The following is a 19,353-nucleotide window of genomic DNA, read 5'->3' as shown; positions in this document are numbered from 1 at the left end:
TATATAACTATAACATCACTATTTAACTAATCTCCTATTAATGAACATTTAGATTATTTCTAACTTTTCACTAATAAATACTACACTGACAGAAACATCCTTGTACATCACCTGTTTGAACCACTCTGATTACTTCCTTAGACTGCATTTCTAGAAATAAAAGTGTATTTTTTAAGGATGATGCATCTTGTTAAACAGCCTTCCAGAAAGCGTGGACCAATTGTGTAAATTGTATACATCACTAATACAGAAGACTACCTCTCCTCCATAATGGGCACTTCTTAAAACCAAAAACAAAATTAAGGTTATTTAATAGGGGGAAACAATATATTGTCATTAGTTAATTTGCATTTTAAAAATCAAACCTTGTTTATATTCCAAAGAGATTTCCCAGCTAATCATTTGCCGTTTAATTTTTTTCCCATTTTTTTGAACTGTTTTAAGGTCACAACTGTCAATCTTTCCCTTTATACTTCCTTTCCTTATTTTTACAAGCTTAGAGCACCTACTGTTAATTTATATTTTCCTCAGGTCTCCATTTAAAATCTCCTAAGCTTTTTAGAACACAGGGAGTTAAAAACAAACCTCTCCACATATTCTCCAGTAAGGAGATCATTTTCAAAAGCCTCTGATCAGATAAAAGGCTCCATCTTATATCCTTCTTCCAACACTTTGAAAGAGCCAAAACGGAAAACTTACATTATCCAATTCTATGAAAAAATTTTAAGGTTTCTTACCTCGACCTAAAACACAAATAGCCATTAAGTTGGATGAATAATAAGTAGAATGGAATTTCAATAGCTCTTGTCTTACATCAATGCCTTCTTGGTTTGGTCTGGTCTCTAGAGTATATTTGTTACCTGAAAGAGAGGAAAAATATTTCTCAGAAAAAGCAAATTATGTGGACTTTACAGGTTTGTAATTATTACTGACATTGCTCTAAGGTGAACTTACAAAACAGAGTTCAAACTAACCCACATAATGACTAGTGGAGTATGTCTGAATGTAAGGTGGACAAACAGGACAGTATAGTACAAACTAGTAACATTTTAAACTAGAGAGTTCTCCCTCAGGAACTTAGATTGCTTTATAAACATTATACTTCTTAAAATCCTTATAAGATAGTAGGTATTATGAGCTCTTACAAGACAAAATGAGATCCACATGGCCTCCATTCACATTTACTTTAATTTTCAATTCCCTAAGTGCTCCATAATTAATTGAACATAGTCACTGAGGGATCTTTTTGGAACTTGCCAAGTTACTTGCAGAAAGAAATGTACTATTCCTGGCTGAAGCATTAAATTTGTGATGTGAATTCTCATGGATTTGATCTACACTGGTAAAAATAGGATGCAATGCTATTTTTATAAGTCTCAAGTGATGAATATAGTATACCACTATGAGATCTCTTATGAAATTTAATAACTAATTCCATTAGGAAAAAATATGCATGTCAAACGCAAATAGTCAAACTCTCTAAGTATTACCTTTCTAATAAAGATCTTGCAATTTACAGACAGGGAGATGGAATTTCAATAATTGATGTCTCTCCAAAAATGGTATCTTGACTAAAAATACCCTAAAATCCTAGTATATATAACTTTAATTATTGTTCCTGCTTACACTACTAAATGGGCTCCTGTCTTTCATCTGAAGAGATGAAACTGTGACAGAACATACTCCTGATGTGGTTTTTTCCGCCTTGGGTTATTATAACGGCCGATGAACCGGCACTGGGAGAGTCACTTTCACTAAACTGGCTATCTAGAGAGAGGCACCAGATGGCGTTCTCAGACCCAGTCATCAGCCTTGTAGAGCTGCATGGCACCCTGAGCATTCACGGCCCAGAAGGTTTGAATCAACAGGTCTAGTGGAGAGTGTGTGCAAGAAAAGAGCCTAGCAAGTACTCATTAACCTTTTTCTGGTAACAAAGCAATCAAATGTACTCATATTCACTAGCACTAGCCTGTCAGTCAAGTTTCCAGGTTCTTAACTAGTCCTCAGTTTCTCATGAAAGATCCAGTTAAATTCCAGATCTGCCCTACCTGGGGTCCTGACACATGCCCTCACTCTACCTGAGGGATTCAGGTGCTCTTAAAGGTACCCAGAGTCCCAGCTCCTCAGGAAAAAAAAAAAAAAAAACAGCTTTTTGCTGGGTAATGATTTGAAGTTCTCTCATATCTCATATTAAAGTGAAACCTGAATATTGATGGTGCCTCCCTTTTCTACTAAATGAAGATTCTAAAAGCCTCAGTTCCAGAGGGACTAGTCTTCATCGCCTCCTTAGTCATTTATACCGACAGGCTCCGATTCCTATAATTTGTGAACCAAGATCGACACACCGGGACACCAAAGTGGAGAAATTAAGTTTGATTTCAACAGACTATAAATGTGTTAGATAGAAATGAGATTTTTAGTCTAAATGTGATCTGATTTGGCTATTCACAATCTGGTCAATATTCTGGCTAAACAAAAATCTCAAATCCAAACTTACAAAGACCAAGACTATGACCTTCATCTAGAACTTCAAATTCTTTCAGGTTGACCGGCCATAGTTCATTCTGCTTTGATTTTAATATATCTGAATACCTTACCATTCTAATCCCTACCCTTTATCTTTAGGTCTATTTTAAAACACAGAGATAAGGCAGGGACAGACCCTAAACACACTAAAACATGGATCACTGGCAAAATAATGACAACACTATATTAAAATGAGCCAAAGGACTACAACAGAATACTACACAGCAAAGAGAATGAATAATCCACTGTTTATATGCAATAGTATGGATGAACTTCACAACTTTAAGGTTGAATGAGAGAAGACAGACACAAAAAGAGTATACATTGTATCATTTCATTTAATAAAGCATAAAAGCAGGCAAAACTAATCTGGGTATGAGAAGTCAGAACAGAGGTTACCCTTGGCTGGGTGGATAGTGACTACAAAGGGATACAAAGAGGACTAGTGAGGTGCTGGCAATGTTTGATTTCTTGACCTGGTGCTGGTTCCATGGTGTGCTCAGTTTTTGAAAATTCAAAATCATACATAAATAATAGAAATACATTCATTCATTCATTCAGCTGATTCTTCAAATAGCAGGAAAAGTAAAAACAACAATTTATACGAGCCACACACACATTTCTATATATTTACTATACTTCAACAAAAACTTAAAAGGAAAATGAGCTAAAAGAACCACCGTCAACAGCAACCTGGTTCACCTAAGCTACAAAACTCTAATGATACTGGATCTCTGGTCAAACTGCTAAACAGAGGCTCAATCACTTTTGTTCTGAAAGTAGCTTATAGCCGCAAATAGATACTATTCTATGAATCTACCTATTCATTTCTTTGCTGCCTAGATGTTTTCAGTCCTCCTAATACATGATGACAGAAGGAAACTGTGGTCCATTTGGGAACACAGCCAAGAATGGCAGTTGCGTATCCTTAGAAGCTCCTGTATTAGAAAGAAAAAAAGGTTCTCCCCTATGACTCTCCTGGGGTCAGGATAGTCAGCTCTCAATACATGACAGAGAAACATGGATACTAGATACAAATGGGCAGAAGAGTCAGGCTTGCTATTCAGTTTACTAACCCTTTTATAACAAATCCTTTAAAAGAGTTTTCTAAAAACAGGAAAGCTAGCTGGTGGAAGTTCTCAAGAAACAGCTAGATGAGGAAATGAAAGGAAAAGTAGGACATAAAGCATGGAATTCCAAAATCAGTCCTTAAATTACTGAGTGGACTCTGTTACTGTCAGCGCCAGGATCCCCAGGTAGGGAGGTGCAGAGGAACAGGCACTGGCATTGGTATTGGCAGAGCCATCCACACTATCCATCTTCTGGTGGCATGACCTTGAACAAGTTACTTTACTAATTCTCTTAGGCTCAATCTCCTACCTTGACAGTGGTAGGCTCACATCAAATTAGAGAAAAAAAATACACTTGAAAACGCATAAGACTAATATTTAGCATCCAATAAATAGAACAGAAAGTCTGATGACACCAAGTGCTGTTTAGGGTGTGGAGAAATGAGAACTCAGACGCTGCATGAGAGAGTGTTATTGAACCAACCACCAGAGGAAACAGTCTGGCATATCTGCTGAATCTGAAGATGTACATAGCCTACTATAACTCAGTAATTCCACTCCCAGTACCCTAGAGAACTCTGTGTACAAGGAAACACGTAGGAGAATGCTCACAGATAGCAGCACTGTTTCCTTAATAGGAAAATAGATAAATAATGGTACATGCATTCAATGAAGTTTTCAAATAGCAGCAAAAATAAAAATAAAAAATTTATCAGAGGTACACTCACCAATAAGGATAACTCTTACAAACAACATAACATTGAAGGAAAAGCTACCAGTGGCAGAGATCACTCACAATAAAATACCATTTTTATGCAGCTTAAAAAACGATACAATATGTTGCTTAGAGATAAATACATGACTAGCAATGCTTTTATAAAGAAGCATGGAGGGGCCGGCCCTGCGGTGTAGTGGTTAAGTTTGGCATGCTCCGCTTTGGTGGCCTGGGTTTGTGGGTTCAGATCCCAGGTGTGGACCTACACCACTCACCAGCCATGCTGTAGCAGCAACTGACATATAAAGTAGAGAAAGACTGGCACAGATGTTAGCTCAGGGCTAATCTTCCTCAGCAAAAAAAAGCAGCAGCATGGGAACGATAATCACCAAACTGAAGATAGTGGTTCTCTCTCAGGTAGGGAGGAAAACGCAATTGGAGAAGTTACATCAGATGCTCAAACTATATTTGTAATGTTCTGTTTTTTCAAGTAGTGTGTAGAGAATGATCTGACAAATGCTTTTCTACCTATCTCTTTGACAACAAATAATAAATTTATAAAAAATGTTAAAGTATTTAACACTATACTTGACATATCGCAGAAAACAAACACACAATAAACAGCAGCTACTAATGCTATGATTTGAATTGTGGGAGGGACTTCTGGCTTCTGAGTGTATCATAAAAACTGTGGGCTGAAGTAGGAAAGCTAGCTCAGTAAATGGTCCAGGTGACTTTCCTCTGCCTAAGAATCCACGTGTGGAGGAAATGTGAATATGGCTGGGATAACAAACACCAGTGTAGTCTCTAGACACCTAAGTGCCGTAATTTAGTTCTAACTCAGCTGGATTATTTACAACAAATTAAAATGCTACCAAAATCGTGAATCCTGCCTTTCTGGCTCTGTCACCATTAGAGTCAGCTCCAGCAGGAGACTGAGGGTGTCGGGGTGCTGGCCTGCTGGGGCCCTTCCACTCTGGGCCTGCCGGGAAAGAGCAGAGAGAGAGAGAGCAGTGGCTTGGCAGTTGGGAGTTTCAGGATTTCTTGTCCTGACTCTATCACGCAACCTTGGAAAAGTCTCCAAATATCTCCAAGGGGTCGTTTATCTTATCTGTAAAATAGGGGTAATATGGATACACGCCCCGTTGTTCAGAGCAAGGGCTCACCTCCTGACCCCTTCCTTTCCTAGCTGTGAGACACAGGTGAGCTTCTTCACCTCTCCGAGCCCCAGTTTCCTTATTTGTAAATAAGAATAATAAGAGAACCAACTCACAGGACCACTGTGAGGATTAAACGAATAATCTGTGCTATGGCTCGGTGCAGCATCTATCAGATAATAAGCACTTAATACGAACTTGGGTTGTTGAGAAGCTTAAGAAAGTGATAATGGATATGAGGAAGGTTTTGTAAATTGTAAAGTTCAGTAAATGCTATTTTATATTTCCATACTAACACCTACTTTAAATTCTATTTTTTAAAAAACATTTACAAACAATACTAATGTATAAGAATGCTAATTTTCAAGGAAATAGAATTTATTTTCTGGGAAAATTCTGAAGCCAGCTATATATTTCTTACACTCTGTGGGAAGGAGTGAGGGTGAAGTTTTAGAAATCTGTTTAAGAAACTAGAGCTGTCTCCAACTGCATGTCCGATAAGGTTCTCAGAGAAAAGTCAACTTGATAGTCATAACCCTGAAAAATCTTAAACGTTCTCTGAAAACCCAAGATTCCTAAGGTTAGATTAATACATATGCGGTTAGTTACTTGGAATTATTACGAACTTTTTAAAAAAAAATCTCTTTCTTGGGGCTGGCCCCGTGGCTGAGTGGTTAAGTTCGTGCTCTCTGCTGCAGGTGGCCCAGTGTTTTGTTGGTTCGAAGCCTGCGCGTGGACATGGCACTGCTCATCAAACCACGCTGAGGCAGCATCCCACATGCCACAACTAGAAGGACCCCCAACAAGGAATATACAACTACGTATCGGGGGGCTTTGGGGAGAAAAAGAAAAAAATAAAATAAAATATTTTTAAAAAAATGCTCTTTTAAAAAAAAAAACTCTTTCTTCTCACTGTATCAATCTTCTAAAAATCCTGGAAGAGACTAAAGCTTTTTGAGATTAAGAATTTTCCTATAAAATTAGAAAGGACAACTCTTTTACAGCTAGGTAAGTACATGCAAGTACAAGATGTGAGTTATGAGAGAGAAGGAATTGAAGTGAAAACCTCTTAAATGCCATAAGGCATGTACAGTTGATTAATCCAGTTCTAGCTTTCAGTAAATTTCTAGTTTTCCATTGACACATTTCCTAGCAAAGAAAAAACAAAAAAGACAATAACAAAATCCATGGAAAAATTTAGGGAATAATAAATGACTAAGTAGGCTGAAACATTAAATATTTTTATATCCATGAGTTGATCGTGATACTAAAAAAAAAAAATTAGTCATCATTCATGGATGCTAGGGAACCAACTCAATATTTTGAAAACTGGTAAATGAAGGGAATGAGTCAAACATTTGTCCTGCCTTTCCTATAATAACTGTACCACTGGGTAGCCAGATAGTAGAAGAGATTTTCTTTTTTTAGCAGTAGTCAAGCTAATCAATATGAGAAGGAATAACAGAATTAGAATTAGACAGGTGATGCATCGAAGATCAATGGTTGCAACATCATAAATAGAAAACTAGACATTATGCGCCCCTGATGGAAGAACACATGAGCACCTATGAAGCCTTGTCCAAGAAAAGTCAAACATGAATCTGATGATCAAACCTCTATATCCAATTGCCAATTTGTGGAGATACAGAGGACAGAGGAATATGTTAAATTACATTCCCAAAGATGCAATCTGGCTCTTCCTTCTGCTTAAGAAAATCCTAACCACCCTTCAGGAGAATTCAATTTGCAACTCCTCTGAGATCCCAGAGAATTTAATTCTGGCAACCCTAAAGCAGGCAGAATAGAACAGTGGTTAAAAGCACCAGATCTGGGTTCAGATCCTGGCTCCAGCACTTAAAAGCTGAGTGACCCCAAGCAACTTAATTACCTTCTCTTAAGCCTTAGTTTACTCATCTGTAAGATGGAAATAATAAGAGCACGTACCTATTGGAGATATTGTGAGAATTAAGTAATCCCGGCAAAGTGCTGAACACAGCACTCAATAAAAATTAGCAAGAAGGAGGAGGAAGAGAAAGAAATAAAGATCCTGAAAAATCAAACTTGAGATTATACTTCAACGAAATCCTGGGTTTGCCTTGCCTCTCCAACTAAACTATAAGCACCCTGAATGCAAAGACATCGATTATACTTCTTCACATTTTCTAAGGCATTTTACATGTCGGGGGACTTTAAAAAAATACTTGTCAATTGAGAGAGAAAGAGAGATCATTTGGCCTCACTTATAACAACCTACTCAGACTCTTATAATCCTACAGCCCATGCTACAAAGCATCCTAGAGTAAACAATGAAGTAAGAAAAACGTCACCCACATCTGAAATGCAGCACCACCCTCTATTTCCACGTGCCCTCCCACTTCGCCTTTCATTCCACCTGTTCTGTTTCCCTCACCCACATCTTGACTTCCTTTTATTTCCTTCCCAGCTGACTAAACCCAGTTGCTCCCATGGTGACTGTGGGGTTATGTTCACGAGAAACACATCACTAAAGAATAACGAGAATTAAGTTTTATCCTTTCCTGTTCCAAACTACCCTTAAAAATTCAATTGCTCCTGTTTTTATTCCATGTAAAGGCAAAGGAAAAAAAAAGGCAACAGGGCAGAGAAAAGACATCCAAATTATCAGGAACTATGGACCTAAAACTAAAGGTGTATGTGAATGATACATGAAGGGAAAAAGCCAATGTGGACACCAACCATGGGTTCAGTTCAAGAAGAGAATGACACTTCTCTAATAACATACTGCCCCATAATCAGTTCATCAAACCCACTGGCTCTTCAAGCAGCCTGTGACTGGCCACCTCACCCTTCATGACAAGGACCTTTTCAAAGTTTCTATGTCTTTCACAGCTACCAATCTGCTATTATATCATTATTATAAAGGCTACTATCAGTTATTGAGCACTATTATGGCCACACTTTTTGCTAACTACTTCACATGCACAACCTCCTTTAATTCTCACATCAACCTGACATGGGAGGAAACAGGCTTACAGAAGTTGAGAAACTTGCCCAGAGTCTCTCAGCTGGCCACTGGGAGAGCAGTCAAACCCAGTAGTGTCCAACTTTAGAGGCCAAATTTTAAACCACTTGGGAATATGCTAATGGAGGTGGGATTCCTGGTTGAAGTCTGAGGCTAGGAGAATCATACAAGGATTTAATGAAGACATATGTGTGGAGACAGACTTAGCACAGACTATCTATGAAAACAACTTTCAAACAAAGTCAATGAATCAAAACAGAAAAACGATTGCCAGATGTCAGTTTGAGAATGTGAGATCTGATGATGGAATCCAAGACACAGGAGGAAGAAGAGCAATTTGAGGGCTTGTCCCATTTTGTCAGACAAAGGTTTGCAAAATCGAATGTTTAATAGAAAAAGACAGGTAACCTACATGTTTCTTTGACACAGACATACTTAAGTAGTAAACACACAGAGAGTCCTCACTTACACACAGAAGTGTGCTCTCTCTTGCTTATCTTGAAAAGTGTCACCCTTTCAGTCTTTCATTTTCCCATTTTTGCTAGATAAGCAGGAACAAGAAATATTTCACATTTCTCTTTCAATTTTAAAATTGTGAAATATTTTAATACAGAAGTACAAAATTAACACTTATCTACTAACCACCCAGTTTTATCACTCTTCACATTGTTTTTTAACTTTCAAGCCCCCAGTTTTTTTGTTAATTATTTTATTGAGGTCACACTGGTTTATAACATTGTGTAAATTTCACGTGTACATCATTATATTTAGGCTTCTGTATAGACTGCATCATGCTCACCACCAAAAGTCTAGTTTCCATCTGTCGCCACACATATGCGCCCCTTTAATCCTTTTGCCCTCCCCCCCACCTCCTTTCCCCCTGGTAACCACCAATCTAGTCTCCTTCTCTGTGTGTGTGTTTGTCTTCCACATGCCAGTGAAATCATACAATATTTGTCTTTCTCTGTCTGACTTATTTCGCTTAGCATAATACTCTCAAGGTCCATCCATGTTGTTGCAAATGGCAGGATTTATCTTTTTTATGGCTGAGTAGTATTGCATTGTATATATACATATCATTACTCTTTATCCATTCATCTGTTGATGGGCACCTAGGTTGCTTCCAAGTCTTGGCTATTGTGAATAATGCTGCAATGAACAAAGAACTGCATATATCTTTTTGAATTAATATTTTCATGTTCTTTGGATAAATACCTAGAAGCGGAATTGCTGGATCATATGGTATTTCTATTTTTAATTTTTTGAGAAATCTCCATACTGTCTTCCATAGTAGCTGCACAAGTTCGCATTCCCACCAGCAGTGTGTGAGGGTTCCCTTTTCCCCAGAGCCTCTCTAACACTTGTTATTTCTTGTCTTTTTAATAATAGCCATTCTGATGAGTGTGAGGTGATATTTCATTGTAGTTTTGACTTGGAGTTACCTAATAATTAGTGATGTTGAACATCTCTTCAAGTGTCTCTTGGCCATCTGCATATATTTTTGGAAAAATGTCTGTTCATATCCTCTGCCCATTTTTTGATCAGGTTGTTCGTTTTTTTGTTGTTGAGTTGTATGACTTCTTTATATATTTTGGAAATTAATCCCTTATTGAATATATGATTTGCAAATATTTTCTCCCAGTTTGTGGACTGTCTTTTCGTTTTGTTCATGGTTCCTTTGCTGTATAGAAGCTTTTCAGTTTAATATAGTCCCATTTGTTAATTTTTTCTTTTGTTTCTCTCACCTCAGGAGACATGGTATTCAAAATATGCTGCTAAGACTGATGTCAAAGAGTGTACTGCCTATGCTTTCTTCCAGGAGTTTCACGGTTTCAGGTTTTACATTTAAGTCTTTAATCCATTTTGAGTTAATTTTAGTGTATGGTATAAGACAATGCTCTACTTTCATTCTTTCACGGGTGGTAGTCCAGTTTTCCCAATACCATTTACTGAAGAGACTTTCCTTTCTCCATTGTATGTTCTTGGCTCCTTTGTTGAAGATTAGCTGTCCATGGATGTATGGTTTTATTTCTGGGCTCTCAATTCTGTTCCATTGATCTGTGTGTTTGTTTTTCTGCCAGTACCATGCTGTTTTGATTACTATAGCTTTGTAGTACATTTTGAAGTCAGGGATTGTGATGCCTCCAGCTTTGTTCTTTTTTCTCAGGATTGCTTTGGCTCTTCAGGGTCTTCTGTTGTTCCATAAAAGTTTGAGGATTCTTTGTTCTAGTTCCGTGAAAAATGTTAGGATTCTGATTGGGATTGCATTGAATTTGTAGACTGCTTTAGCTAATATGGACCCCCACTCCCACCCCACTGGGAAGGATTTGCCCTGAGCTAACATGTGTTGCCAATCTTCCTTTTTCCCCCCCTGCTCCCTAAAGCCCCAGTACATGGTTGTATATCCTGGCTGTAAGTCATTCTATTTCTTCTAGGCAAGCCACCGCCACAGCATGGCAACTGACAGATGGATGGTGTGGTTCCACGAGCGGGAAAACAATCCTGGGCCGCTAAAGTGGTGACAGTGTCAAATTTTAACCACTAGGCCATCAGGGCTGGCTTGGTATTATGGACATTTTAACTATGTTTATTCTTCCAATCCATGAGCACAGAATATCTTTCCATTTCCTTATGTCTTCTTCAATTTCTTTCAATAATGTCTTATAGTTTTCAGTATATAGTTTTTCACTTCCTTGGTTGAATTTATTCCTAGGTATTTTATTCTTTTCGTTGTGACTGTAAACAGGATTGTATTCTTGATTTCTCTTTCTGCGAGCTCATTGTTAGTATATAGACATGCAACTGATTTTTGTATGTTGATTTTTTACTCTGCAACTTTATTCATTATTTTTAATTTTTAAAATTTTTTGTATGTGTGTGAAGAAGATTGGCCCCAAGCTAACATCTGTTGCCAATCTTCCTCTTTTTGCTGGGGAAAGATTGTCACTGAGCTAGCATCTGTGCCAATCTTGCTCTATTTTACATATGGGATACCACCATAGCATGGTTTGACAAGCAGTGCTAGGCTGCACCCAGGATCCCAATCTGCAAACCCTGGGCTGCCGAAGCGGAATGTGTGAACTTAACCACTAGGCAATAGGGCCAGCCCCTCTAATCATTTTCTGGTGGATTCTTCAGGTAATACTGCCATTTTATCTTTTGTTTTCTGCTTGTCCTATTTTTCCACTGTTTCTTTTTCTTGTATTTTTGTCTGCCATTGGAGTTTGGTGGTTTTCTGTGACGTTTTTCTCAGTTTTCTCTGTTTATGATTTGTGACTCTGCTCTGATTTTCTGTTTAGTGGTTACCATGAGGTTTGTACAAAAGATCTCACAGATGAGACAGTCCTTGTTTTGCTGATAGCATCTTATCTCCATTAGCCTATGCAGGTTCTGTCCTCTTCCTTTTCCCTTTCTATGTTTTTGTTACCACAAATTATCCTTTTTTGTGTTGTGAGCTTGTGACCAAACTCAAGTAGTTATAATTATTTTGGATGCCTTTCTCTCCCTTTAGTCTTTATGCTATAATTAAATGTTTACTAACCTATTCTGGTAGAGTTGCAATTTTCTGACTCTGTTTATCTCCTTGCTCAAAGCTTTGTAAACCTTTGCCTTTTTGTTTCAGGTAGGGGGGTTCCTTTTAACATTTCTTACAAGGCAGGTAGTGGCAATGAACTCCCTCAGCTTTTGTTTGTCTTGCAAAGCTTTTATTTCTCCTTCATATCTGAAGGATACTTTGCTGGAGAGTATTCTTGGCTGATATGTTTGAATATTGAAAGACAAAACTATCATTCTACTTTCTCCTAGCCTGTATAGTTTCTGCTGAGAAATCTGCTGATAACCTGCTGGGGGTTCCTTTGTAAGGTGTTTTCTCTCTGGTCACGCTTATATTCTTTCTTTGTCATTGACTTTTGACAGTTTTAATATTATATGCCTTGGAGAAGGTCTTTTTGCATTGAGATAATTAGGAGTTCTATTAGCTTCATATACTTGTATATGCAGTTCCTTCCCCAGGTTTGCGGAGTTCTCAGCTATTATTTCTTTGAATGGGCACTCTGTTCCTTCCCTCTCTTCTCCTTCTGGGCTACCTATTATCCTATGTTGCTTTTTCTAATTGAGTCAGATATTTCTCATAGAATTTCTTCATTTAAAAAAAATCTTAATTCTCTCTCCACTCCCACCTGAACTGTTCTAGATTGCTATCTTCGAGCTCATTAATTCTTTCTTCCATATGGTCAGCTCTATTTTCAATGCTTTCTACTTTATTTTTCACCTCATTGTGTTGTTCATCTCCAGAACTCCAGTTTGGTTTTTTTTCAGAGTTTCAATCTCTTTGGTGAAGTACTCCTTCTGTTCATTAATTTTATTCATGAGCTCACTGAACTCATGAAAACTCTGAGTGTTCTTGTAATTCATTGAGTTTCTTTATTACAGCTATTTTTGAATTCTCTGTCAGTTACAGTGCAATCTTCTGTGACTTCAAGTTTGGTTTCTGTAGAGCTGTCATTTTCTTTCTGTTCTGCAGTGTTACTGCCGTTCTTCACAGTATTGGATGAGGTGATCCTCTGCTGACACATTTGTGGTGGTAAACACCTTTCTTATTTGGGTACAGCTTTGCTTACTTTGGTTCTGAGCTGCTTCTGATTGTATTTGAGAGCCTGCACTTTCCACCCTTCACTGGGCTCTGCTAGAGGTGTCATCAGTGCCCTCCTTGTGCTGCTTGTGCCTCTGACGTTGCTGGTGTCTTGCTGCTTATGATGTCACTGTAGTCTCAGACGTCACCATTGGGATCTCTCTGGCGTTCTGGTGTGCTGTTGAGGGAGCCCTTTGTTAGTCAATGGATGTCTGACTGGTTGTAAGTTAGAGGGGAGAGATAAACGGAACAACTCACTCTGCCATGATGCTGATGTCACTCCTCACTCTTCACATTTTGCCATATTTGTTACAAATTCCCTCCCCCAGTAATAAAACATTAAGGTCAGAGCTAAAGTCTCTTCCCTTTCTCTCTCTCTGTCTCTCTTCCCAAGGATACTAATCAAAATTTAGTCATTCTTGTGCATATTTTATACTATATTATATACATACATAGACATTAACAATATGCTATATGTACTGTTTTGCCTGTCTTCAAATTTTATAGAAAGCTATCATACTAAACATATTCTGCAACCTATATTTTGCACAAAATATTTTGCTCTTTATCTAGTTTGATACATGAGTTCTGGCTCATTTTAACTGCTCGAGAATATTCCACTGTATGAACACACAAAAATGTACTTAATTTACTCAACTGTTGACATTTAAGTCATTTCCTATTTTTCACTAGTTCAAAAAATGTTTCATGAACATTTTTTTATCTGTTTCTCATGCACATCTGCTAGAGGTGTTTCTCTCTAGGGTCTATGTCAAGAAGTGGATTCCCTGGGTCAAAGGGCATAGGCATCACTTTATGAGATATTGCCAAATTGCTTTACAAGGTAGATGAACCAATTTATTTTCCCACCAACAGGGTATGAGGTTCTGTTCTTCTACATCCTCACCAACACAATACTTAGCTGTGTCTGACTTTCAACTGTTGCCAACCTGACAGGTGTGAAATGGTACCTCATTATTGTTTTATTTTGTATTTCCCTGATTACTAGTAAGTTGAGCATCTTTCCTATGTTTACTGGCCATTCAAATATCCTCTTCTGTGAATTCCATATTCATATCCTTTGCCTATTTCTCTAGTGAGCTGTTTTTTCCTTTAGTTATTTACTTGTAGAAGTTTTCATCTGTTATATGCTTTGCAAATATCTTCACTGGGTATGCAGCTTGTCTTTTTTGTGTCTCTATTGAACAGAAATTTTAAATTTTAATGAAGTCAAATTTATCTTTAAACCTACGGTTTGTCTTTATCTCTAAAAGATATGATTTGTGCTTTGTGTGCTTAAGAATGTTTTCCTATCTTAAGATAGAAAACCCTTTCCTATATCTTCTTCTAAATGTTGTAAAGTTTTCTTTTATAATTAGGTCTAATTGACCTGAAATTTATTTTTGTGCATAGTGTAAGATGAGATCTAATTTTTCTTATTTCTACATGGATACCTAATTGTCCCTGCACCAGTTATTGAAAAGTCCATCCTTTCCTTACTCATTTGTAATGTACCTCTCTGGCTTATGTCAAGTTTCCACATATTTGTGGATACGTTTCTAGGATCTATAATCTGTTCTGTTATCTTTGTGTATCCTTGCACCAATTCCACTACTGGAACAACTAGAACTTTAGTTCTAAGTTCAAAGAAGCTGTCCCTGTTTTGTTGTTCTTCAAAATTATCTTAGATATTCTTGGCCCTTTACTCTTTCTTATTAATTTTATAATCAGATTATCAAGTTCCTAAAAAAACTTCCAGGGCTTTCAACTGGCAGTGCATTGAATTTAGATCAATTTGGGGTGAATTTACCTGTGTGATATTGAGTTTACCCATTCATGAACATGACTTATCTCCCCATTTACTCAGGCATTCTTTTATAACCATTATGTATTTCTTGTTCTTTTGTTAGATTCATTTCTCAATACCTTATAGCTATTTTTATATTGTGAATTAAATCATTTTTCCTGAAGCATTTTTCTAATTGACTACTACTGATACAAGAATGCAATTTTAGTGAGTTTCTCTTATTTTGGCAACCTTGGTGAATTATCTTACTTCTAATGGGTGATTGGAAGATTTTCTTGAATATTTTTACGCAATCATACAATGTGGAAATAAGAAAGGTTCTTTTGCTTTCTTTCTACCTCTTACATACTACATTTTTCCCTTGACTTACTGCAATGATTAGTATATATATAGTAGGGCAGACCAAAAAAGTGCTTAGAGGGTATTCTAGTTTTGTTTTTGCCTTTCAGTGGAAATCTTTTTGAAACTTCACCATTAATCATCATGTTTGACACAGGTTTTTATCAGCTCAAGAGCTTTTTGTTTTGTTCATGAATGAGTGCTGAGTTTTACCAAATAAAACTTTGAGTTTTACCAAAAAAAAGTTTTTCTGACTCTACTAAAATGACTGCTTATCACTTGGCATTATTTAAACTGTGAACCCATGCATTTGATTTAATGAAATAAATTTAATATATTGGCAGACTAGAATTTTTTTAAAGAAACAATACAACAAGAGGTTACCAGACTACAAACCAAGATGTAAGATAGATATTGTTTGGTAAAACTTTTGTCTCAGCTGTTTACACAAACACACATATATGTGCTCTGAGCTGCTAAGTAAAATATGGTTCTTACTGGATTGTATAAAAAATGTTTGTAAGCCACTGTACTATTCTCTATATACATATATATATATATATATATATTTTTTTAGGAAGGTTAGCCCTGAGCTAACATCTGCTGCCAATCCTCCTCTTTTTGCTGAGGAAGACTGGCCCTGAGCTAACATCCATGCCCATCTTCCTCTACTTTACATGTGGGGCACCTGCCACAGCATGGCTTGATAAGCAGTGCATAGGCTGGCACCCAGGATCCAAACTAGTGAGCCCTGGGCCACCGAAGTGGAACATGCAAACTTAACCACTGCACCACCAGGCTGCCCCCCTCTATACTGTTTTTGAAGCATGAAAAACCAGTGAAAAGGACAAACATCTTAAGGTTTTCTCAAAAATAAATAACACAACACTTGTTTTCTGTTCATTTAAAAATACCCAGCTTTCCCTGATATTATTATTTAAATAATATTATAGCAAATTTAAATATTATAATAAATTATAGCAAAATATTATTACTTAAATAATATTTTAATATTTTAAATATTAATATTAAAATAATAAATCATAATCCCTTGATGGACAAAATGGTCCATGTTCACAGAAACATCTGAAGTCACTCAAAAATAACAGATGTAAATTAAGTATGAATTACTGACAAGGATTCAAGGATCACTTCTGCAAAATTTTATGTATGTGTAATATCTGGGGCCAGGCTACACAGCTTTTGTCATATTTTCAAATGTATCTGTGACCTTAAAAATGGACAGGACCTCTACTCCAAAAAGTTCAACGTTAGTTTATATTCCCCAAATCAGAAGGTAACCTGACATTCGCATTATTTATACATATCATATTTTCACTCATCTGTGAGCTGTTTATATTTCCTCATACTTTGCTCACTAACTGCCTAGACTCGTCAGTGGTTATAACAACAAACATGCCCTCAAACACCACTCACACATACCTGACCATTCAGTGTTTCTCTCTGCCCATCACTCCTGAAACCCTCTTCTAGGACATTTTAAGATTATTCTTCACTTGTGACCAGAAGTAATATCACTCACGTTATTCATTGGATTTATTTCCGGAAGATTGGAGCCTGCTTCCTGATTATGCTGATCATGACCTGTCACCAGTGAGGCTGTGTAAAGGAGGGCAACTCCTGAAGAGGCGCTCCACCACGCTCTGCACAACAGCAGCAGTGCTGGCCCAGGCATCTAACCTATCAAAGCGGCTCCTTAAAGGACAACAATCATGTGGATCTAATGATTCTGACATTTGCTTTCTAATCCTCACGTTCCCTTTTTGATATCCTACATATGCTGATGTTCTCTATGAAAGCCGCTTTTCAAACAACTCAGCATTACACAGATATTGTAGGGACCACAATCATCTTAGCAATGATGCTGATACTGAATGCCAAGTACTGTGAGTCTGAAGAATACAATATTGCTGCTTCTAACTGCAATTTTTAAAAACTCTTTCTGATTCTGTCAGGCTATGTTAATTCCCTAGCTGCTGTTGGATATATCAGAATGATATCCAAAATGAAAGAAAGCTAACTTTACAGTCTTAAAAGTAAGTCCCCCAAATTAACTTATAAGCAAAAAGTTGTAAGTGTACTAAACGATCTATTATTTTCATGTAATTTTATAATCCCCAAAGCAGGATTTTAAAATCACAGCAACCTGTTAATGATTACATCTGGTGTGTGGGACTAGCAGAAATAGATGAGGAAAAGGGAGACTTCTTGTTTTTGCTTTTTTTTTACTTTAAACACTTTTGTACTGCTTAAATATTTAAATTAAATGTACTTTTTAATGAAAAATTGAATAAAGAAAAAGTTACAATTATGAAATCAAGAATCTCCACATTTTATTCTACTCCCTGTCGTGCCCTCTAACCTCTAATCTCCTTCCAGGAGATGGCGGCACTTGGAGAGCAGGGACCCTGTGTGTTCTGTTTCCTATATAGCATCTCCGAAGCAGATGCTGTACATCTGGATGAGTAGAGGTGGAGGTGATGAGAGCAGGAGAATTCAACAAGCCTTGAAGTGAGCTTTGGAGATACTCTTCTATTTGGAAGGTAGACTTCAGAATAAAAGCATCTATTATCTTCTCCCTTTGAAATACTGGTTATTATCTATTCACAGCTCTAACTCCTCTGCTCCTTAAATATTTAGATCCCTATTTGAATGGAATGACCAGAGTAACCCTCTAGAGGCCAAATAATTGCTTAGGTCACTATTACTACAATTTTGAGAGTATCATCCTGAGTATTACACATAAAGTCCAATGCCAAGGGCTCAACTCTTGTTTAACATCCTTCTTTTTGAACCACTAGCCAAAATGCTAGTCATCTGTTAAAGGGAGTACAACTACTTCATTCTTATTGTTTCTAAACTCTGAATTCAATTCTATACCTTGTTATCCAACAAACTTGCTTCATACTTGGTCACTATTATTATTACTATTAGGTGCACTAAGCTTCAGCCTCATCTCAGGTCAGGAGTCACAAATAGAGGTGCCTACATAGGAACCAGGCAGATACCATAAGGACAGGGGCATGGTTTAAGAAACAGTGGGGAGTAACAATGATGTAACAACCACTTCTCAGCTCCACACTGAGTTTATAAAAAAATAAGGCAGGCAGAAATGAGAAGTTCTGAAATCTACTATCCTGAACTGTAAAATACAATACTGTGCAAAGGGGCCTTGGGTTTAAATGAGGTCAAGGAGAACGAATGCACGAAAGCTGCCGTTGACAAACCTGTCCCAAATTTGCTGAACGGGTGTTTGGGATTCCCGGTAGCTTTTTCCAGCTGAAAGAGTCTCCAAGCATCATTCATCACATTCTTCTCATGTTCTGAATCAACTGCATTCACCTCTCTGTCTTTGCAACTCTCATCAAACAAGGGGCACAGGAAAAATTGTGCAAACCTAAGGGTGTGAAACATAATTAACAATTTGAAAGCTGCTATTTTAAGAGTGGCCTTTTAAAAATATGTTTGAAACTTAAACAGGAAATACGAATTCTACAGAATCAGAAAGAACTACCATTGCTACTAAGAAAAAAGAAATATATGTTCTAAGTAACAGAAGAAAAATATAACATTGGACATACATAAATTCAGAGAAGTCAATCTACCCCAGAGATGTTAGATAATTAGTGAAAATATAAAAAGATTAATGCCTCTGATTATGACACCAATTTCCAGGTGTTTTTTCCACACCATCAAGCAATTCTCTGACACCAGCTAGGTATCCTACAACTCAACTCAATTCTGACACTGTCTACCTGGCAATAGCATCAGATCCCACAGGTTAAGGGCTCAGTTTTACAAGTCTACCCCCTGCCCCCCAACTTCAGACGCCAATTGCAAGTCCAGGTTGTCCCCTAGGCTTCTGACCAACCTTGTGAACAGTAGATCAGAAGTTCCACAACCTCCTCCTTGGGTTCAGTTAATTTGCTGGAGCAGTTCACAGCCTCAGAGAAACATTTTACCTACTAGATTTACCAGTTTATTATAAAAGAATGTAACTCAGGAACAGCTAGATGGAAGAGATGCATAAGGCAAGGTGTGGGGAAAGGCACGGAGCTTCTATGCGCTTTGAGCACGGCACTCTCCC

General features: G+C 37.3%; 1 protein-coding gene across 11 annotated transcripts in view; it reads right to left on the bottom strand.

The window, feature by feature from the left end:
- IDE (insulin degrading enzyme) overlaps positions 1 to 19,353 on the bottom strand; it is a 100,562-nt gene that overhangs the window by 44,163 nt on the left and 37,046 nt on the right. For all 11 annotated transcript variants that reach the window (XM_001501035.7, XM_005602365.4, XM_070262197.1 and 8 more), the window contains exons 4-5: positions 18,494 to 18,663; positions 738 to 860 (exon numbers count right to left, since the gene is read on the bottom strand). In XM_001501035.7, coding sequence (XP_001501085.3) covers positions 738 to 860; positions 18,494 to 18,663 — 293 coding nt within the window. The remainder of the gene's footprint in view (positions 1 to 737; positions 861 to 18,493; positions 18,664 to 19,353) is intronic.

Source organism: Equus caballus, chromosome 1 (genome assembly GCF_041296265.1).
Source record: "Equus caballus isolate H_3958 breed thoroughbred chromosome 1, TB-T2T, whole genome shotgun sequence".
Lineage (NCBI taxonomy): Eukaryota > Metazoa > Chordata > Mammalia > Perissodactyla > Equidae > Equus > Equus caballus.
Note: the sequence above shows the minus strand (reverse complement) of the source record. Positions and strands in the feature narration are given on the sequence as shown.